Genomic DNA, 22753 nt, shown 5'->3' on the forward strand with positions numbered 1-22753 from the left:
AAAGAGATCACTAGGCAAGTCTAGTAGGTGCAGAATAGATTTTAGGTAAAACAGATATTTCCTTCTTCATGTTTGTTCTGTTTACCTGACCTCAGCTGGGGCTCAGTGATGAAGCAAAATCCCCTCATTCACTACTGAGGGTATCTACATGCCCAACGAGGCATCTTGGACTACCTTGGTTTCCTGTTATGACAGGTAGTTTTGGATTCTAAAAATACTTCCTGCTTACAGCAAGTTTTCCTTTATTCTAATTGCAAAATTCATGGACATGAAACTGATATTAACACTGGCTCGGCTGAAAGTGAGGAAGGGCAGTTAGCCTAGCTGTTGACCGGCTGAGACTGTTTAGTGATGGGCTGATAACATCATCAACACTGTTGATGACATCACACTGCCTGTTGCATCAAGGAGCCTCACATGCTTGAACTGCTCTCTCTTCTCACAGGAAGATACCACTATTGTACTCTGTCAGTATCTGCAACAGTAAGTGTGTATGGCAGGTACAATAACTTATGTGAGCATGGGTCACCCCAAACTTGGTATTTTTTTTCACACTTGTGCTCTAACAATACTCAACACAAGGACTTCCCACAAATAATTAGTTTTCCTTTGCCATTCAGACCTGCCTTGAGAAATTTCAAGGACTCCATTATGAAGAAAGCTTTTAAAAACCATAGAAATCCCATTGCTTTTGAAAGTGCTAATGTGTGTGGTGTGGTGTGCTAGCAGAAGCAGCAGGCTTCAGACTGCTTTATCTCTTATCAGTGGGTTTAACTTTGTGAATGAGAAATTCAGAGGCAACTGTGTAATTTTAAATTCAGATTGCCACAAAGAAAGAGATGCGTCTGACATCCCAATGCAGTAGTTTTGACTATTTTACAGGAAATATGTTGGAAGTGGGGGAACTTCCCCTGAGGAGAAAGTGATGAAAGACCAAAAGAGAGGCTTTTTTATCTTTGAGATAAAAGGCCTGTTTTCTAAAGTTGTTTCTTTTATTATAACTTTTCCCCCCACCTGCTACTGGGGCACCATCCAAATGTATCATTCCAGGAGCTACTTCGTTATCCTTTTTATGCCTTGAATTTCCTGGTGCTGGGAAAAGAGAGCAAATGGTATGGTTTACAACATACTTAAATGAGGTTCTCACCTTTCACAGAGCCTTAAAAAATAAGGATCAGTGCTTTCATGAATCTTGTTCACCTCTTTGGTCCAAATATCATGCTACCTTTTGCCTAAAATAAACAAAAGTAAGATATTCTCATGGAGCTGCTTCTGTGGAGGGCAGTGTTGCCAATTTAAGTCCTCTTTTGGTTGAATCCGGATAAAATGCAAAAAGGCTCTTTCTGTGACATTGACTAGGGTCTTATAAATGGTGGTTGTTTTCATTATAAAAACCTTTCCTTTCTGACATGAACATTCATGCTTACAAAGACTCATTTGTTATTGATGCTATTTTAACAATATTGACTATAAGTATGGATTTAGCAGTAGGCTATTGACTAAAGGGAGAAATCTCTGCTAGGAACTTGCCTTACTACACAGAAGTAGAGATGTAAGAATTCAAAATCGGTCTTTTTTGCACTCCTGCTACACCAAAGAACACAGGCTGAACTCCTTGGAAACAAAATCAAACTGGTATTGATCTGGTTTCCCCCCAAACACCTTCATGAAAGACTTTTACTATATTATTTTTTCCCACATATTTGAAGATGCTGCTTCCAATATTTCTTATTCTTTCAACATCATTTATTGGTCCCACCAACCATTCAGGCCTGGTGGGGACATAGGAATGGCGAGCACACTGGAGGTGATGGACGTCAACAGGATATGTTAGGTCAAAAATATTCTCTGGAGGACCATGGAATGTGTGTCTTTCTGGAATAGGTTATGTTGAGCTGGAACCTATGAAATTGCAACCAATCTCTTCAGGAGAAAGATTCTAAATTTAAATGATAGGACCTCTACTTCCCTTCTTGTCCTACAGGGCTCTGACCAGAGAAAGCCCCTCTCTATTAAACATCCTATGACAACTCTCGGAGAATCACAGCTTTCCTTTTGCACCAAGGCTTCCTCTGGGTCCATCCTCCCTTTTCTCAAGCCTGTGAACCTGAATTTCTTAGACAAGTACATCATTTTTATACATAGCATCGGGCTAACCTTTTTTCTATAGGCAAGTATTTATATTCCCAAGCACCCATCGAAATGTAGGGTTACTCCGCGCTTGCATGGAATTCGTTTTCTTTCCAGATGTGTCCAACACATACCACAAATGACCTCCACATCAGGGGTCGGCAGACTTTTTCTGTAAAGGTCCAAACTGTATTTTACGCTTTGCAGGCCATGAAGTCTCTGACACAGTTACTTGACCCTACTGTTACAGAATGAAATCAGCCACAGACATCAAGGAAATGAATGGATGTGTCTGTGTTACAAGGAAACTTTATTTACAAAGACTTGGCGATGAGCCAGGATTGGTCTAGGGACCACAATTTGCTGACCCCTGCTCTAGAGTTAAACTTTAACAATCTTTGGTCTATGGTCGATGGATATACAATGAAAACCATCCAAAGGAAACAGACCTAAAGGAAGTTAAAGCCAATTCAAGTTTATAAGATCTATCCCTTGGGGGAAAAATAATTAAAAAACCTCATACCAAGTTTCCACCTACAGAGATGCCACCATAAGGGCTTTTGACAACCTTTTTCATATCTGGTAGGTTAGGATTGAACTTTTATGACTTACTGAACAGATAATAAATACCACTGAGTGCTAAACATTTTGAGATCATTTTAATTCTTAAAAATCTTCTGAAGAATATATCCTGAAAGGTGTGATTGTCTAGAAAATATTATATATAAAGATTAGAAAGAATCTCAATTTCTAAAATCAAAGTTTATCAGATTTTAATGTAAAGGTTTTTTTTTTCCAGAATTAAAACTTTTTCTCATGACCGTCAACAAATTTTCTAGTTGGAGAAAGGTAGGAGAAAAAAATATACACTTAAGAACTTAAAATGCATTTTACTGAATTTTACAGTCTGAACTGAAATACATAATTTAACCTATGCCAAGTTTCCTTATTACCTGGTATATTGTGGTCACTTAGCACAAATGAAAATCAGAATTTTTTTTTATCATGTCTGTCCCCCACAGGTGCTTGATTTCTATTCTTGGTTTGCTGCTATTATTTTTATCCTGTTTGTGATATGATTATCTTTAGGATTAAATTCTGCAAGTGGGATCACATGGCTCTTTTTTATTGGCATAAAATTACCAAGGGGCTGATCTTAGACTTTCATATAATGATTAGAACAAAATCAGAGGAAAGAGGTTCAGGGAACCTTCTGTTTTCTTGTCATCCATAGATTGTTTACATGAGATGGTAAAATGCAAAGATGATCTTTCTGCTTAGAAACACTTTGTCTTAAGGTAATTAGCCATGGAGGGCCTCATAGCTACTACTGTTTATCTGAATGACATGGGGGAGATGCTCCTCATGGCCAAGGGGGTCCTCTCCTATTTGACAAAACCCTGTATATAGTTCATGCAGATTCTGGCAGTATGATCCTACAGGAAATAATACTGATACAGAGCAACTTAATATGTTTTTAGGGTTTTCCTTTTTAGACTCTAGTGCTGCAAACTAAGTAGTCTTGCCCTTGAACAACTCCATTCTTCTACATGGGATATTGACGTGGAGTGACTGGAGGGGGTATGGGGTCTGGAAGCCAGGAGGACTGCTGGTCAAGTTAGGAACCGCCCCCCCCCCCCCACTTCTAAAGCAACACACAGCTTGCTTTTGCTTTTACATCCTTTGTATACAAACCTCAGCCTGATGCTTGAGTGTCATCTCAAAAATATCAAACCTCTTATTCATTGCCTGTGACAAAACTTCTGGTTCTGAAGTAAGAAAGAGTAAAACCTTATTAAAGAAAAAAACAAAGGCCTACCACTATGACCTCATTTAGGATGTAGGGCTTGCCAAGTGGCATCCGGGACCCTCTAAGCCAGTTACGACTCCACTTGGGCTCCTGAGAGCACACGTCTGTCAGCCATTTGGTTTGTCTACCAGCTTTTTAGATGCCCATTCATGACTAAACCATCCCCCCTCCAATCGCCCAAAATAAACTACAGGTAACAACAAGATAAATAGGATGTGCTTCTCCTTGCTGAGTGCATTGACTTAAGGCATAGGCACATTTCTCCCTCTTTGAACAGAGATGGTGTAATCCCCTGTCCCAGCACAAGAGCTGGCCAGGGTGACCCTGGAGCATGATGATGAAGGTGGAGGGATGAGAGGTAGCTGATGGCGGGAACTAGGGAGCTGCTTCCATGTGTGGGGGAGGGGTTTTGCTGGGCCGCGCAGACACAGTCTGAGAGAGACACATGACTCAGGTTATAATAATTTTCAGTGACCACTTCTAAGGGCAGGTATTTTAAATCTGTGATTGCTGGGTCAGTATTCTTGGAGAAAACATAATGGTGGGTTTAGGAATATAAATGTCCCAACAAAAATATATGTAAGAATACTGAAGCTAGAGTTTGTGCATGTCTTCAGAAATAAAAGGCAAGTCTCCCAATCACCTATCAATCCCAAGAAAACATATAAAAGTCAATTAGGTTTTCTGTGCTCCTCTTAATTAGGTTTCCATCCACAAATGGCTTCTCTTGGGGTGGGGGTTCCTCTCTTAAGGATTTTGAGGCTGGAGTCTACTAGATAAAGTCAGAAGGGAGGCTGAAACAGATTTTGAACCTTTTTTTCCTTTAAACAGAGACATACCACCCATTTATTCTTTTCCTGTCAGGCCACTGAGTAGCTTCCAGCCGACTGAGGAGCAGCTGTTATTCTACTTTGTGCTGATTTACAACTCCTATTTTGACTGTGGGATAATATGTAATTTTGAAGGAAAATAGCAGGAGTTGGGTGGGCAGTTCAAACTTTGCTAAAATTCATCCTCCACATTCATTCAACTACAAAGTCCCCAGTACATTTGGCTGCGAAGGGAGAACAGCCATTTTGAGTTCCCGCAGCCAACTTCTATGGCACTGCCCCATCCCGAACTTGAAGAGGGGGAAGTTGGCCAGTCCTACTAAAGCCAAAACCGGAAATGAAATGTCTACTGCAATACAAACGGTCTTGGTGCTTGAGCGTGACTTGGAGATTCCCGCCATCACTGCCTTGTAATGACACTAAAGGGGAAGATACGCAGCTGCTCAAACATGTAGGTGATTATTCAGTAAGAGTCCAACACACTGTGTGATTTTGAAGGGTCTGGGGAACATTGGGCCTGAATTAGTGTTTTGATTTTATCATGTAGGTGGTAAGGTTGAAATGGAAATGATGGTGGATATCACAGGGTCACCCATGGTTCCTTTTGTACTGAAACCTCATTTTATACAGAGGCTATATATATTTATTTATATATATTTATATATATTTATAGCCACCCACACTCATGCGGGCGCGCGCGCGCGCGCGCGCGCACACACACACACACACACACACACACACAAGGTCTTTGATAGGCTTTCTGTGTTCTAGTAAAAATAGCTGGCAGCCAGTGTCTAAAGCCAAAAATGGCCTTTATGCTGCCGACAAGGTCCACTGTGGATGGTCTCTCAAAGGCAGACACTTGTGTTTATCTGACAAGTGGAACCAGTTCCTGCCTGGGACAGGAATAATCTCCCATTGGCGCAGACGCAGATCTCGAAGACCTTCTGCCTCGTTCCTGTAGGCGTGTAGGATCCGTGAGGCAGTCTAGGTAGTTTGATTTTCGCAGCATCTAACTTAATCTAAAGAGAGTGAATAGGAAGGAAAGAGGAGTTAGAAGCTTCTCTTTATTCTCTTGACATCCAGAAACAGTAGATGAAATTCAAGTACTGCGTTGAGTATTCTAGGCACTGGGAATTCAGAGATGAACATGGTGGATAAAGTCTCTATCCTCGTGAAAGCTTTTATTCTACCAAGACAACATCACACTGGTCTCTCTTAGCATTTTGCAAAGGTATATCATGTAGAATATGAAGGGAGTCCTAGAGTGAAATGAATTTGGAAATGCAAGGTTAACAATTTCTTTACTATGGATGGGCCTTTAGAGCCCAGCTCTGTCTGTGTGCATGGAAAGACTGTGAGAATATGCAGTGCTTTCTAGTCTTAAATGCCTGTTAAGATTAAAATCAACTCCTCCAGAGTCTGGATTCTGAGAGCTATAATCTGCATATGTGATGTAGTCGCTATTTCTAAACGTGTATGATTTAGGGCTTGTGGCTGTTTGAAGGGACCATTTTGATAAATGAATGCTTTATCTAACTAGCTCTTTTAAAACAAATATAGCAAATGCCAAATCAATCAAGAGGTGGATTGGGTGTACAGAAGCAGGTGGAGATGGAAAACCTCTAACTAGACATGAAAAGTGGAAAAGAGTTTTGATTAAAAAAAATACACATTTTTCCTCTGTGTAAAAACTCTTAAATAGAAAAGTTCACCTATGAATGTGATGGTGACATTTTTGAAAGTTGGCAGTTCAATCCTATTTTCTTGGGGATTTGGCTTATCTTGTCTATACAAACCCAAGGAGCTATTCTGTTCACCAGACTGGGGGTAGGTCAGGTAGAAGATTTAATATGTTCAGTCCTCCATCATCTTGTTGCCTAGTCTTTGCCCTATTTAAGGTTTGCCTTGGTTTTATTGGGATAGCCATTGGATCCCACTCTCCATTCTCAGAGTGGAAACATACAGTGTAAACTCTGAAAGTGACTTCGACTAAATTAAGTCCAGCTTGAGCTAGGTGTACATGATATGGGGCTTCATCATGCCAGCTACCTAAATCTTACTTTCAGGTGATGAGACAGAGAATTTAGAAATGGCATTCATTTTTATAGCCATATGTGTAAATCTGTACTTGTAGTACACGCTATTATCTCCGCACGTTGCAAATAAGAGGCATAACTCTACTGTGTTGTAGGTTAGGCTTATGACTGTGCCATTCAACATATTTGTTCAACTGTGCTGTTCCACATAAAACCTGATTGGCTCCTCTTGTTTAAAAGTAGAATCAACTTCAGTGCCACAGGAGTCTGGGAAATTTTGGGGAAAGGTTGGCTTGTTTGGAGCTGGATCTCTCTGAATGTGTGTCCTTGTCACCCCTACCTCTCCATCTTTGGACTCCAGCCTCAGTTCTGTTCTGCACGTGGCTTCCATGTTGCCGGCTTCTGCATTTATTTCGACTCCTTTTGGGGCCTCCATCACCAGAGACCGGGTCGGAGACTCCAACCTGAAATACACACAAGACTGAGATTAAAAATCCCATTTCACTTTTTTTTTTTTTGTAAATTTGAGAGGAAGTTGCTCCTCCAAGCATTGAAACAAAACAGCATTTCTGTATTCATTCCAGAAATTGTTCTAGGATGTAACCTGCCTGGGCATTGTCTTGTCTTCATTGCATATAATGAAGATTATAAAGAAGGTATTCTAGAATCCTGGCTTCATTTTATCTCACATCTAGCCAATTATTGCTTTACTGGTGTAATTAACCAAATTCTTACATAACTTTTATTTATTTTTAGAGTAAGGCAATCTCAGGTCTAAACTGAGCTTTCTAAAATTGGTAGATATTCCTTCTACTTTGTAGAAAGAAGCAGAAGTAGAGGTTCAAACAAGAGACCTACAAGTTAGACATGTCTGAGTCAAGCCTTGCCATTGCTAGTAGGTGATCTTGGCAAGACTCTTCTCTCTTCACTTCTTTATTTTCCAAAATTTCTCCTTAGTTTTCTCATCTAGAAAGTGTCTCAAATGGTGCTTGGCACATTGGGAATGCAGTATATGTATTAACTATTACTATTATTGCTGCTACTATTGTTTTTATACCATGGAATCATAAAGAACTCTCAAATAGTTATCAAAAGAGTGGAACCCATCCTTGGTGACTGGGGGAGGGGGAGGGTAAGGGATTTGACAACAAAGGGGCAGCATGGGAAGGAGTTTTTAGTGGTAGAACTTTTTTGTATCTTGATTGGAGTAGCAATGGTCATACGGTGCTCCCTGTTTGTGAAAACTCACATAACTGTACCCTCAAAGAGTGGATTTTATTGCATGTAAGTAAAAAAGAGAAGGCGAATCAGCTAAGCTTATGTTAATTATTATGACAAAACAGGATAATACTCCTTAGATAGATCTTTGCCTAAATCATTTAATGTGAGAAATATTAACTATCCTCAGAATAGTCTAGATTTTAATATTATTGCCAAATAGAAATGAAAGAAGATCCTCTTCTCCATTTACAAAGAAAGTACCCCAACTTTGGAAGCACACACCTCAGCATGGCTCTCAAACTGCTCTGATTCAGACCAGTTTCCTGTGTTTTTTTCATATGTCCCCAACTTTTAGACACCTAAAACATGTTAACAAGGAATAGCATCCTCTCTGCCAACTGCAGGCTCCCTGTTCTGCTTCCACTACCCCTTCAAACCCTCTCAGGTTTCAGTAAGAGGCAGGGAGAATGAGCTGACCGGTGGGGACACCACCATGGAGGAGTCCCAAGCTCCATCCCACAGGTGCCAAGAGAGGGCTTTTCCATGCTTCTCAGTCTGGGTTCCTAAGGTTGCCGTGTTCTCCATCGGTGTTTGTATTTCCCCTGCAGTGACTCAACCAGAGTCCCAAATAAAAATGACAGGTCTGTAGCACTGGTGAAAGATCACTTGAGTTTCTGTGGAATTCATTCTTCCCTTTCTGACCTCACCCCCTGTGATGGCAAAAATCCCCCTTTCCCTCCTGGCTCCTCATAAGACCTTCATCAACTTGGAGCTGAGCCCAGGGATGGCTCCCCCTCTAATTACAATTTATTTCATTTGCATGTGGTTTCTCTTACCATGCCATCAATACAAGGAAGGGGGTCCTGACACCAAAGCAATGAGGAGTGACGTCTGTGTAGTGCAGTCTTGCCTAGGACCTTAATCCAACTCCGTTCTGCTTCTGTGCTCTTGATCCTTTCACTTTTGAAATATGAAGGTGGTTTTGTGTCATTTTCTTTGTTTCTTTCCTGTAAAGTCTGGCTGGCTTACAGTTTATCCTGCATTTTGTAATGTCTTTTCTTTTTACTAATGTTGACGCCCTTTACCCTTCAGAAGGGCACAAGGTTCACCTCTGGTAATATTTTTGCTCAACTCCAACTTTATTTACCCAAATTCTCAATGGCACAGCTGTCATTCACCTTCTCCAGGTGACTGTCCCATATCATCTTCTCTTTCCCTTCCTTCTTCCTCCCTCCACCCTTGTGTGACCATTTAGTCTACAGCTATTTGACCATTTGACTACAGCTTTTCCCTACTCCTAATACTAATGCATCTCTAACCTGGACTATTTGGCTGCCTCACAAGTTTCGTCTCTCATTTTCCCCTTTCTTACTTCATACTTCACAAATAGGTCTATCTCCTGAAGTACATTTTAAATATGTCACTTCTTGTATCAGTAGTTGATGGACATCATGCAAAGTGCTTTATATGTATTACCTAATTTAATCCTCACAAAATCCTATGACTTTGATACTCTCTTAGTCTTGATTATGAATACAAGGATGCAAAAGTAAAAGACTTGCTCAGGGTCGTATATCTAGTAAAAGCACAGAGGCAAGATTCAAACCCAGGTTTAGTGGACACCAAATCCAGTATGTTGTCCACTAGATCTTACCACTTACTGAAAAACTGGACTTCTTTCTTGTCTATCATACCTTCATACCATTTTTAAAGTTTATTTATTTATTTTGATAGAGGGAGAAGGAGAGGGGGACAGGGGCAGAGAGAGAGAGAGGAGAAAGAGAATCCCAAGCAGGCTCCACACTGTCAGTGCAGAGCCCAATGTGGGGCTTGAACTCACGACCCATGAGATCATGAGTTGAAGCTGAAGCTGGACACTTAAATGATTGAGTCACTAGGGGCCCCTTCACACCGTTCTTTTTGGTTAAAGGCCACCTCTTCATGGAGTTAGCGTTTGTATTTCCAAAGCCAGTATCTATAAATAAGGGTAACACGATAGCACTGCATCTGGCTCAGTGATGCATACTTCCCAGTTTGCAATATTTCTTAAAACTTAAGTAATGGACATTAGTGACATCAAGTTCAGGATATGGTGAATGTGTTTGTATTTGGTACGTAGCATTCAAACTGACTGATCATATGAATAGATAGCTGCGGTAAAAACAGTTTGACATAGAAAAATGTCTAGAGCTAGGAGAACTTTATCAGATAGTGCTCTGGCATTTCAGATGGACATTAGATTTCGGTTTACTTTTGTGCGCTGCCTGTGGGCTCTGAGATCAGCAGGAGGGCTCCACGGCCAGAGAAGTGGACTCAGAATGACTGCTATCCTTTACCCCCTCTCAGCCTTGAGAGTATCAGGGAGCTGAGAAAGGGTGCTACTCTGAAGCTGTCTTTTATTCTACAATACTACAATAAGGGTAGAAATGACAATTCCCTGGAAGCACAGACAAAAAGGTAATTGCATTCTGCTTTGTAGCCTATCTTGATGTCTTTTGGTGTTAGGCAGACTTTAAGAGTTTAGTTTGTTCACATATTAATCGTTCCCTTGTGGTAAAAAACTCCTATAAGAGCCCTGGAGCCTGCATAGAGCAGGCAGAGCACTCCTGCAATGGCAGTATCTGACCCTAGATAACCAGTTTCAGCGGAGTGGCTAAGACAGCATTGAGGAAGGACAAATAGGAGGCATTCTGATGCCTTCTGATGGGGGCATTTGAGAGTCCTGCTGGTCCTTGGGAAGAAATACTGCTTCCATTAGAAGAGAGTGTCACCAGCCTGTGGCAGGACTGAATAGACTCAGAACGGAAGAATGGCCAGGCGGGGAGGTTGTGGTCTGGGCTGGGTCCTCGGGAACAAGGGCTCTCGATAGTGAGCATCGGAATCCCCTGGAGGGCTTGTTAAAACACCGAGTGTTGGGCTCTACCCCCCAGAAGTTGGATGCGGTAAGTTTAGGGTGGGGCCTAAACACTTGCACTTGTGGGAAGATAAAACTGCTTCTGGGACCACACTTTGAGAACCACTGCTCTAAAGCAAAGGTCATAATCTCAGGTGCCCACCAAGACTAGGCGGGTGATGTAAATCAGTGGCCCGGAAGAAAGCTGTGAGGACAACAGTCTCTGCACAGCAATACGTGGCAAGTGACAGAAATGCTTTCTACAGGAGGTGGCTCCTGGTCTAACCTGGCTGATTACTGATTACCTTTGTAATGTCCTGCGCTGCTTTGTTCTATTCCCACCCATTACCTTTTCTCAAGAATACTACTATTATGAATTTTGTGTTGACTGTTTCTTGCATCGCTTTATAGTATTACTACACGTTTGCATCCTTATACCATTGTTTACTGCTTCATGTATTTCAACTTGACGTATAGAACAATTCCACTTACGCATTCTTCAGTGACTGCCCCCCACCCCCAAGATTATATGCCTGAAATGTGGCCATGTTATAGTAGATAGCCAGGATTGATTCAGTTTCTCTGGTCTCATCTTAATTTGCCCATCCCTCTGTTGGACATATGGGTCACTTCTAGGTTTGTTTCTATCAACAGTACATCTAAGCACATTCTGTATGTGGCTCCTGGTACACATGCGTAGCAGGTACACATTGCTAGCTTCTGGGGTATGCATAATTACAGCTTTTTTAGATACTGGTAGTGCATAGTAGTACAGCGTCTACTGTTCCCACGAGTACTGTATGTTGTTCTGGTTATTCTTCTCTCTTGCTGGCATTTGATAATGATTTAGTATGAAATGAGTGTGAAATGGGTGCAATTTCTTTCAAGTTTGCACTTCCCAGATTAGTAATGGAGCTAAGCATCTTTTCATTTGTTTGTAAGCCGTTTGGGGATTCTCCTTCAGTGAAATATCTTTTGTCTAATTTAGTTGTTTTTATTGTTATTTTGTTTGTGAATTGTAGCAATACTTTATATCCTGAAAAAGAATTATTTAGCAGTTTAATGTATTGACAATTTCTTTTTGAGTCTGTGGTTTTTGTCTTTTCACTCTGTGCTTAGCATCTTTTCAAGAATGAAGTTTTATATTTTAATAGCAACAAATTTATGATCTTTCCCTCTAGGGCTTGTGCTATGTCTTATTTGAGCAATCCTTCCCTACAGTGAGGTCATAAAGATCTAATACACTGTTTCCAAAACTTTCAAGTTTTCCTTTTTCATGAAATTCCTAATTCATCAGTATAATCTTTTATGTATGGTCTGGGGGTGGGGTCTAGACAGATGTAAATCCATGATATCATCATATATTGAAAAGCCTGTATTTAGCTTTGCCATATGGCATTGCCATATACCTATGAGTCTCTTTGGAGTTTTCTAGTCTGTTTCACTATTATTTGTCTATTCCTGTGACAGACAATTATTTTAGTTTAAGTATTACAGTTTTAAAAGTCTGTATATTTTACAAGGAAGTTTTTACCTTGGTCTTCAAGAATGTCTTAACTATTCTTGGTCTTCCACATACCTTTTTTTTTCCTAAATTCTTTTATTTTTTTAAATGTTTTCTTTATTTTTGAGAGACAGACAACGTGAGCAGGGGAGGGTCAGAGAGAGAGGGAGACACAGAATCTGAAACAGATTCCACGCTCTGAGCTAGCTGTCAGCACAGAGCCCGATGCAGGGCTCGAACCCATGAACCATGAGATCATGACCTGACCCAAAGTTGGACGTTTAACCAACTAAACCACCCAGGCATCCCTTCCACATACATTTCAAATGAACTTAAGTTTTACAAAGAAGCCCGGTATAGAGTTTTGATTGGATTTATGTTCATACTATTATTATTGCATCTGCTCTATTTTTCTTTGGTGTAGGTCAATAAAGTTTAACAATTTTCTCTATGTGGAATTAACATACTTTTGTGACTACTGAAAATGGTATTTTTATAACATATATCTCTTATCCCTATTCCTTTCTCCTGTTGTACTGATATCCAATATTTTTGTGTGTTGATCTTATAATCAACACCTATTTTATTTTATATTTTCTGTGCACAGGGTCTGTTTTTTTTGTTTATTTTTTTAGACACTAATTATATTAATTTACAAGAGTTTTAGATCTTTTGATTTCCTATGCCATTACTTTTTCTTTTCATATTGTACTTACAAAGACTACCCCATACAGTGTTGACTAGGAGTCAAGAAACGGCAATCTTGCTTTTTCCTGACTTTTATGGGAAAACTTTCAACAATCTACTATTAAGTATGATATTTTGTTCTGAACTTTAAAAAAAAAAGACTCTTTATCAAGATTGGTGAGTTCCCTTTTATTCTTATTTCCTAGTAGTTTGTGTCATTCATTAATATGAATTTTATGAAGTACTATTTCTCTTTATTAATGTGGTGAATTATATTTTCTGATAATAACCCACTTCTGTACTTTTTGGCATTAACCCAACATTGTCATTACAGAGCATCTTTTTTATTTCTGAAATTATTTAATTTTTTTTTTTTAAGGATTTCATACCTGTGTTAGCTCATAAGTGAGTTAGTTTATCCTATAGTTTTTCTGTCAGGTTCTATCACTTTTCTATATTCTGGATTTCTTATGAAAAATTAGAATGATTTATCCCTTGCCTATTTAGTTCATTGCTAAACCTGGGCATAGAAAGACATTTTTATTAAAAAAAAATTACAGTATTATCTAGGTTTTGTGTTTCTTGGCAGGTTGGTATTGGCAAACTATCTTTTTCTTGGTATTTTTCCATTTCATATAAAGGCTTAAATTTGTTGGCAGAGCTTTTCATAATATCTTGCATTTGTAGATTTTGGTCCCAAATACATATTTTTTTCACATCTTTTCTGTTTGAACAGTACTACCAATTATTCTTTTCAAAGAGCTAACTTTGGGTTTCTCTATCTTATATTATTTTAAAGTTTGTTTGAGAGAGAGAGCGTGCATGCAAGTGCATGCATGAGTAGGGGCTAGGGGCAGAGAGGGAGAATGAAAATCCTAAGCACGCTTCATGCTGTCAGTGCACAGTCCTTGTGTAACTTGAACCCAGGAACCGTGAGATCATGACCTGAGCCGAAATCATGACTTGGACATCCAACCTACTGAGCCACTCAGATGCTCCTCTATGTTATTTTAAAAATTTATTTACAGTTCTTGAATTCTTGTTTTGTTCTAGACAATTAAGGATAAATTCACAGTTGCCCTAAGTTCTAAACTATGTTGCCTTCTCTACTTTTTAATATGTGAATTTAAGGTTATGTACTTTTTGGGGGCAGTGTCCAGAGGAGTATTTATAATGTAGGTGCAGTTATTTTTTAAATGTTAGTATTATTTCTGCTGTGGTTTATGAGGTTTTTAGAGGGTTGTGCTTAATTTCTAAGTATGTAAGAGTTTCAAGAGTATATGCTCAGTATATATTTTCTTCATTGGTTTTGAATGGATAATCTTACAATAAAAAATATTTTCTTTATAAAATCAATTCTTTAAAAATCAAGATTAGGTTTTTGGCCTAGTATATGTCAATTTTTATAAATATTCATGCCTGTCTGAAAAGTGTGTGTGTTACTGCAGTTGTTGGTGCTATGTTCTATGTATGGTTAATTCAGGATATATAAGACATATATATATATCTCTATATATAAGAATTATATATAGATATATACATATATAAGAATTATATATATATATATATATATATATAATTTGATATAATTTGAAAGGAACAGTTACACACACACACATACTTGTTTGGTCAATTACTAAAAGAGGTATGTTGTTAAATGCATTCCAGCATAGAATTGCTATGTCTTCCTTTTCTTCTTACATTGTGTAGATTGCGTAGCAGTCCTCTTTATTTCTTAAACTGGTTTTGCCTTAAAATTCATTTTGCCTATTAGTTTAGTTGTTCTCACTCTGTTTCTATTTCTGTCTTGGACACACTTTATTTCATACTTTTAAATACCAAATATTCTGTATGGTTATGTTTTAGATTTTCTCAATAACTGGGTTTTTTATTTCTGATGATTTTTTATTGAAGTAAAATCTACATACAGTGAAATTCAGAGATCTTTTTATTTTATTGGCAAATAAATACATATATTTAAGGTGTACAATGTGACTTTTTGGATACGGTCATGTGCTTTTCTCCTGAAGTGAAGCATAGTAGACACATAATGTTAACATTTTTCAAGTGTACAACATAGTGATTCCAAGTCTATACATTATGCTATACTCACCGTAAGTGTAGCCACCATATGCCACCATACAACACTGTCAGAATCCCATTGACTATATTTCCTCTGCTGTATCTTTCATCCCCATGAATTATTTATTCCAAAATTACTGGACACCTGTATCTCCTCTCCTTGACCTGTTTTGCTCACCACCTACTCGTTTACTCTCTGGCAGCCATCAGTTTGTTCTCTGTATTCGTGGGTCTGATTTTGCTTTTTGCTTGTTTATTCATTTGTTTTTTAGATTCCTCATATAGGTGAAATCACATGGTATTTGTCTTTCTCTGTCTGACTTAATTCACTCGGCATAACACCCTCTAAGTCCATTCATTTTAGAAATGGCAAGATCTCATCCTTTTTTTGTGGTTGAGAAATAGTCCTCTGTGTGTGTGTGTGTGTGTGTGTGTGTGTGTGTGTCTGTGTGTATATGTGTGTGTTTACACATCATCTTCATCCATTCATCTATGGATGGACACTTCAGTTGCTTCCTATCTTGGCTGTGTAAATAATGCTGCAATAAACATAGGGGCACATTTTCCAATTAGTGTTCATTTTCTTTGCATAAATGACCAGCAGTGGAATTACTGAATTGTATGGTATTTCTATTTCTAATTTTTTGAGGAACCTCCACACTGTTTTCCATAGTGGCTGTACCAATGTACATTCTCACCAATAGTGCCTGAGGGTTCCTTTTTCTCCACATCCTTGCCAACATTTGTTATTTCTTGTTTTTTTTTTTTTTTTTTTTCATTCTAGCCATTCTGACAGGTGTATGGTGGTATCTCACTGTGGGTTTGACTTGCATTTCCTTGATGATGAGTGATGTTGAGCATTTCTCACGTGACTGTTGACCATCTGTATGTTGTCTTTGGAGTAATGTTTATTTAGGTCCTCTGTCCATCTGTTAAATAGGATTATTTGTGGGGCTTCTGGCATTGAATTGTATCAGTTATTTACATATTTTAGACGTTAACCTCTTCTCAGAAATATCATTTGCCAGTATCTTACCCCACTCAGGAAGTTGCCTTTTCATTTTGTTGATGGTTTCCTTTGCTGTGCAAAACTTTTTAGTTTGACATAGTTCCCATAGTTCATTTTTGCTTTTGTTTCTTTTGCCTGAGGAGACATAGCTAGAAAAAACCTTGGTAAGGCTGATATCAAGGAAATTACTACCTATTTTTTGTAGGATTTTTATGGTTTCATGTCTCACATTTAGGTCTTTCATCTATTTTATTTTTGTGTAGGGTGTAAGAAAGTGGTACAGTCCATTCTTTTGCACAAAGCTGTCCAATTTTCTCAGCACCATTTATTGAAGAAACTGTCTTTTCCCCAAAATATATTCTTGCCTCCTTTGTCAGATTAATTGACCATGCAAATATGGGTTTATTTCTGGGCTCTCTAGGCTGTTCCATTGGTCTCTGTGTCTATTTTTGTGCCAGTACCATACTGTGTTTAATACCACAGCTTTGCCACATAGCTCGAAATCTGGGATTGTGATACCTCCATCCTCATTCTTCTTTCTCGGTATTGATTTGGCTATTTGAGCTTCTTGTGGTTCCATACAAATTTACGATTACTTCTAGTTCTGTGGAAAATGTTATTGGTATTTTGATAGGGATCGTATCAAAACTAGATTTCTTGGGGCAGTATAGACATTTTACCAATATCAATTCTTCCAACTCATGAATATAGTATAATTGTGTCATGTTCAATTTCTTTCATCAGTGCTCTAAATTTTTAGAGTACAGGTCTTTTACCTCCTTGGTTAAGTTGATTCCTATATATATATATGTGTGTGTATATATATATATATATATATATTTTTTTTTTTTGGTACAACTGTAAAGGGAATTGTTTTCTTAATTTATCTTATACTTTCAGGGCATAGAAATGTAATGGATTTCTGTATATTCATTTTGTATCCTGAAACTTTCTTGAATTCATTTATTTCATTTATTGTCTCTCATAGTTTTTTGGTAGAGTCTTTAGGGTTTTCTATGTTTAGTCTCATGTCATCTGCAAATAATACTTTTTTTTTCCAATATCGATGCCTTTTATTTCTTTTTCTTATCTAGGTGCTATGGCTAGAACTTCCAGTATTATGTTCAATAAAAGCAGTGGATATCCACGTCTTGTTCCTGATATTAGAGGAAAAGTTCTCAGTTTTTCACCATTGAGGATGATAGGAGCTGTGGGTTTTTAATATATGACTTTTATAATGAGATACATTCCCTCTAAACCCATTCACTGAGAGTTTTTATCATGAGCATATGTTCAATTTTGTCAAAGGCTTTTCCTCATCTATTGGGATAAGATGATTTTTATTCTTTGTTTTGTTGATGTGGTGTATCACATTGACTGATTTGAGAATATTAGACCACCCTTGCATCCCCAGAATAAACCTCACTTGATTGTGGTGAATAATACTTTTAATGTACTGTTGAATGTGGAATGCCAATAATTTGTTCAGGAGTTTTGAACTATGTTCATTAGGGATATTGGCCTGTAGTTTTCTTTTTGGCAGTGTCTTTGTCTGATTTTGGTATCCAGGGCAGTTTTGGCCTTGTGAAATGTATTTGGAAGCTTTCTTTCCTCTTCTATTTTTTGAAATAGTTTGTGGAGAATGGGTATTAACTTTTCCTTAAATGTTTGATAGAATTCACCTTGTGATTCCATCTAGTCCTGGACTTTTATTTGTTGGGAGGGTTTTTTTTTTTTTTTTTTTTTTTTTTTTACTGATTCAATTTTTTTTCGTTCAGACTTTCTATTTCTTCCTGATTCAGTTTTGAGAGATTGTATTTTTCTAATGATTCACCCACTTTTTGCAGGTTGTCCAATTTGTTGGCTTATAATTTTCATAGTAGTCTCATAATCCTTTGTCTTTCTGTGGTGTTGGTTGTTGCTTCTCCATTTCTGATTTCATTTGTGTCCTCTCTTTTCTTGATGAGTTTGACTAAAGGTTTATCAGTTTTATCTTTGCCAAGAACCAGCTCTTGGTTTCACTGATCTTATTCTATTGTTTTTTAACTCTTTACTTCATTTATTATTCCTTTCATTTTTTATTATTTCCTCCTTTCTATAAACCTTGAGCTTTGTTCTTTTTTCTAGTCCTTTAAGCATAGGGTTATATTGTTTATTTGAGACTTATTATTTCTTGATAGGCTTTTATCACTATAAATTTCCCTCTTAGAACTTCTTTCACTGTGTTCCAAAGATTTTGGGGCATTGTGTTTTCATTTTCATTTGTTTCCATGTATTTTTTTATTTCCTCTTTGATATTTTCATTGGTCACTGGCTATTTGGTAGCATGTTGTTTAGTCTCCACACATTTGTGTTTTTTTCAGGGTTTTTTTGTTATTGTTTTTGTTATTGTAGTGATTGATTTATAATTTTCTGCTGTGGCCAGAAAAGGTGCATGCTATGACTTCAGTCTTCTTTAATTTATGAAGGCTTGTTTTGTGGCCTAACATGTGATCTCTCCCGGAGAATGTTCCAGGTGCACTTGAAAAGAATGTGTGTTCTGCTGTTTTGGGATGTGATGTTCTGTATATATCTGTTAAGTCTATCTAGTCTATTCTTCATTCAAAGATTCTATTTCCTTATTGATTTTCTGCCTAGATGACTTACCTGGTGACCATCCCCTTTTATTACATTATTAATATTTTTTATGTATTTAGGTGTTCCTTTGTTGGGTGCATAGACACATACAACTGTTTATCCTCTTGTTGAATTGACCCCTTTATAATTATGCAATGCCCTTCTTTTTCTCTCGTTGCAGTCTTTGTTTTAAAGTCTATTTTGTCTGATAGAAGTATTGCTACCTTGGCTCTTTTTTTTTTTTTTTTTAACTTCAATTTGTATGGAATATCGTTTTCTATCCTTTCACTTACAATATGAATGTGCCTTTAGTTTTGAAGTGTTCTACGCAAGTAGACCGTGACAAAAGTAATGAGATGTCACTTGTGATATTAGTTTATAAAAAGGCTAAGGCTTCCATCTTGGGTTTGTGCTTTCATTCCCTTATTCTGAGGTATGCCAGCTGCCATCTAGAGAGCCATCCTATGGAGAGGTCTAAGAAACTGAGGAAGCCCATTAGCCTATGAGGAATCAAGGCCCTCAATCCAACAGTCTACAGGAAAATGAATCTTGCCAACAACCACAGGAGTGTGTTTGGAAATAGATCCTCCCCAAGTCAAGCATTTGAAAAGACACACCTTTGGCCAACAGCTTAACTGCAGCCTCACAATGGGTCTTGAGTTGGAGGCATCACTAAATTGCAATCAGATTTCTGACCCACAGAAACTGAGAGATAATAAATGTTACTTTAAGTTTTTAACTTTTAGGGTAATGTGCCATATAGCAGTAGAATAATACAATAAGAAAGTGCCAAACCATTTTCCGAGATGAACAGTTTTACATCCCTGCTACCAATATTGATGTAAGTAAAACTATTCTGGTGGCTATAAAATGGTACTTAAGTCATCATCTTTCTGATGACTAATTATGTTAAGCAGCTTTTCATGTTCTTAGTGGCTATTCAAAGATGTTCTTTTGAGAGGGATCTTTTAAATCTTATGCCCAACATTTTTTGTAGTTGGGTTATTTGTATTTTTATTATTGATTTACTATGTATTTTATGTAAACATTCTTTTTCAGATAGATAAATAGGATATGGTATATATCAAGTATTTTCTCTTACTCCATGATTGGGCTTTTCTCTCTCTTTTTCTTTCTTCCTCTCCCTCCCTTCCTTCCTTCCTTTCCTTTTCTTTTCAACAGTATCTTGATAAATTTGAGTACTTTTTGTGCCTTTTCTAATAAAGCAACACCTACACCAAGGTCACAAAGATAGCCTCTTATATTTTCATATTGTATTTTTATACAATATTTTAGGTTTATGATCCATCTTGAATTAGATTTTAAGAATAGTATTGAGTACTTTCCCAAAAGATTTATCCTGTTGTTGCAGTACCATTTATTGAAAAGATACCCCTTTCCCCACTGAATAGCACTGTTTGTTTGAAAATCAATTAACCATCTTTATAGATCTATTTCTAAAGTCTCTATTCTGTTCTCTTTATCTATCTGTCTAACCTTATACTAATACTGGATCATCCTGACTACCAAGACTTTATAATAAGTAAGTCTCAAAATCAGGTAATGTCAGTGCTTTAACCTTTGTAAAAGGAAAACAGATTATTTTGGCTATTCTATATACTTTCCTTTTCCATATGAAACTTTCAAGCCTGTTGGGATTTTGGTTGTAAACTCACAAATCAATTTTGGGGAGAGTTGATGTCTTAACAATATTAATTCTTTAATGGTTTTCCTTTTTAAATCTAGCAGACCAAATTCACTGTTCTTCATTAATGTGCTATTATGATATGTTTTGGCTTGTATTCTTTAATCCAGCAAGATTACTGTTTATATACTATTTATATGTGTCTATGTATTTTCTACTTTCTTCACTTAAAATTTCTTTTTTTATAATATATAAAAAAATCCTTGGTATTTCCCTTAAGTGATGGTCTTTTGAGCCAAATATTTAACTGTGTTTTTTTTTTCTGGAATAAATCTTTAAATTTTGTGCCCTCTCCTGTGGGTGGAATTTTGGCTTGATGCACAACTATGCTGACAGTTAGTTTGTCTGAGGAACTGACCATATTATTCCTTTGTATTCTCATTCTCACAATTGTGGTTAAGAAGTCAGCTGTCAATCTAATTTCAGTTCTAGAACTTCTATTTGGTTCTCTTCTCTCCTGCTGCTTTTGGTATGTTATTCTGCTGTGCCTGAATGTGGATTTCATTTGCTTTACTCGAATTTTTTTTTTGTCTCTCTAAATTTGTAGTTTTGTATCTCTCATCACTTCTGAGCAATACTCGACCAGATAGTCTTTGAAAATTGTTTTTGCTCCATTCTCTTATTATTGTCATTCTGAAACTTGGACTAGATACTCTCATTCCAGGTTTCCTGTTATTGCATAGTCCTGCATTTGGATAATTTTCAGATATATTTTCATGTTCACTTGCTTTTCATCTCAATATCCATTGGAGTTTTACTTTTTGAGATTGTATTTTCATTTCTAAAAATTCTCTTTGGTTCATGTTCTAATTTGTTAGTCATTTTTATACTCCTTTATCATTTTTTATTTTTTGAGAGAGCATGAGTGGGGGAGGGGCGGAGAAAGAGAGGGAGACAAAGATTCTGAAGCAGGCTCTAGGCTCTGAACTGTCAGCACAGAGCCTGATGTGCGGCTCAAATCCACAAGCTGTGAGATCATGACCTGAGCTGAACGTGGATGCGTAACCAACTGAGCCACCCAGGGGCCCCTATCTTTTACTCTTTCAATTCATTCTTCTGTTTCTTTACTTATAGTAAACATACTTATTTTATATTCTTTCTTTACTAATTCCTATACTGGAGGCTTCAGTGGGTCTAAATTAGCTGTCTCATTTTCCTGCTTGCTCTCTTGCTCATGGTACCTCATTTAAGTGTTTAATATTTTTCAACTGTGGGTCCATATTTTTCTTTATCTGCAGAAATTGAGACCTGCATTTAGGATGCTTTTTCTAGAGAGGATTTGCATTTGTCATCAATCACAGGCGCCATTATCAGGTTGGGCCTGCAAACTAATTTCTTTGCTTGAGGTTTTAGAACCACCTATATACATTCAGTCTATAAACCACAGTGAGTACCAGTCTGGAGTTACCAAACTTTGAGATCATTTTTCCTTTCTCTTCCATTTAGTGCTGATATTCAAAATAGGTAATTTCCCTTGCAATCCACTGGGTAAAACAGGGTTGGAGAAGACTATTTAGGTTGAATTCTATTTTGTCCTTACACTGAGGATTTGGTACACTGGGGTTCAAGTTATAGCTTGACTTGCTACCCATGTTACTTCTCTAGATTCCCATGGTGTTTTAGTTCTTGGACTTTGAGATATCCTAATTTCCAATTTTAGATTTTTTCAGTTGGTGGCCAATCAGCGTATTTAGACTACCATTCTACTGCACTAGAGGTCCAAGTTTCTGATTTTTCAAAGAAGATGGAAATTGAAATTAGAGTGAAACCACTTCAATTTTAAAACTTGGTAGCCTATTACTATTCTATACCATGAATGTGGCAACTTTTTAAGAGCCAGATCTGTCTGGTCTAAGAGTTGTCAGTTTGCTAGAAAACTCTCTAGAAGTTTCAGAGAAAAAGAACCTCTATAAATAGATTACATACAGGTACCTTATAGGAATTTAATGTGTCTTTGTGTCTGATCTTGGATCTGAAATCAGCAGAACAGGTAGTCAGGAAGGGGAGATGGATGTGTAGTGGGGGAGAGGATGAGCTGGAACCTAACAGGAAGAAGTGGTAAGAGACTGTCAACAGGGCTTTGAACAGGTAAGAGACTGTTCGAAGTCTCTGATTCAGTGGAAGAAAAGCTGCTGCCCTTCTTTATGAAGCAAAGCATGGACCTGGGACATGAGTTGGAGGGTTAAAGACTCAGCTGTTGCCCCACATGAAGGTGAGCTGGCAGGTG

General features: G+C 37.6%; 1 protein-coding gene across 2 annotated transcripts in view; it reads right to left on the minus strand.

The window, feature by feature from the left end:
- Nucleotides 1-2423: 2423 nt before the first annotated feature.
- SGCD (sarcoglycan delta) overlaps nucleotides 2424-22753 on the minus strand; it is a 380420-nt gene continuing 360090 nt past the window's right edge. For both annotated transcript variants that reach the window (XM_029942964.1, XM_029942962.1), the window contains 2 exons: nucleotides 7150-7273; nucleotides 2424-5792 (listed from right to left, as the gene is read on the minus strand). In XM_029942964.1, coding sequence (XP_029798824.1) covers nucleotides 5619-5792; nucleotides 7150-7273 — 298 coding nt within the window. In that variant the 3' untranslated portion in view covers nucleotides 2424-5618. The remainder of the gene's footprint in view (nucleotides 5793-7149; nucleotides 7274-22753) is intronic.

The sequence above is a fragment of the Suricata suricatta genome, chromosome 6 (assembly GCF_006229205.1).
Source record: "Suricata suricatta isolate VVHF042 chromosome 6, meerkat_22Aug2017_6uvM2_HiC, whole genome shotgun sequence".
NCBI classification, from domain to species: domain Eukaryota; kingdom Metazoa; phylum Chordata; class Mammalia; order Carnivora; family Herpestidae; genus Suricata; species Suricata suricatta.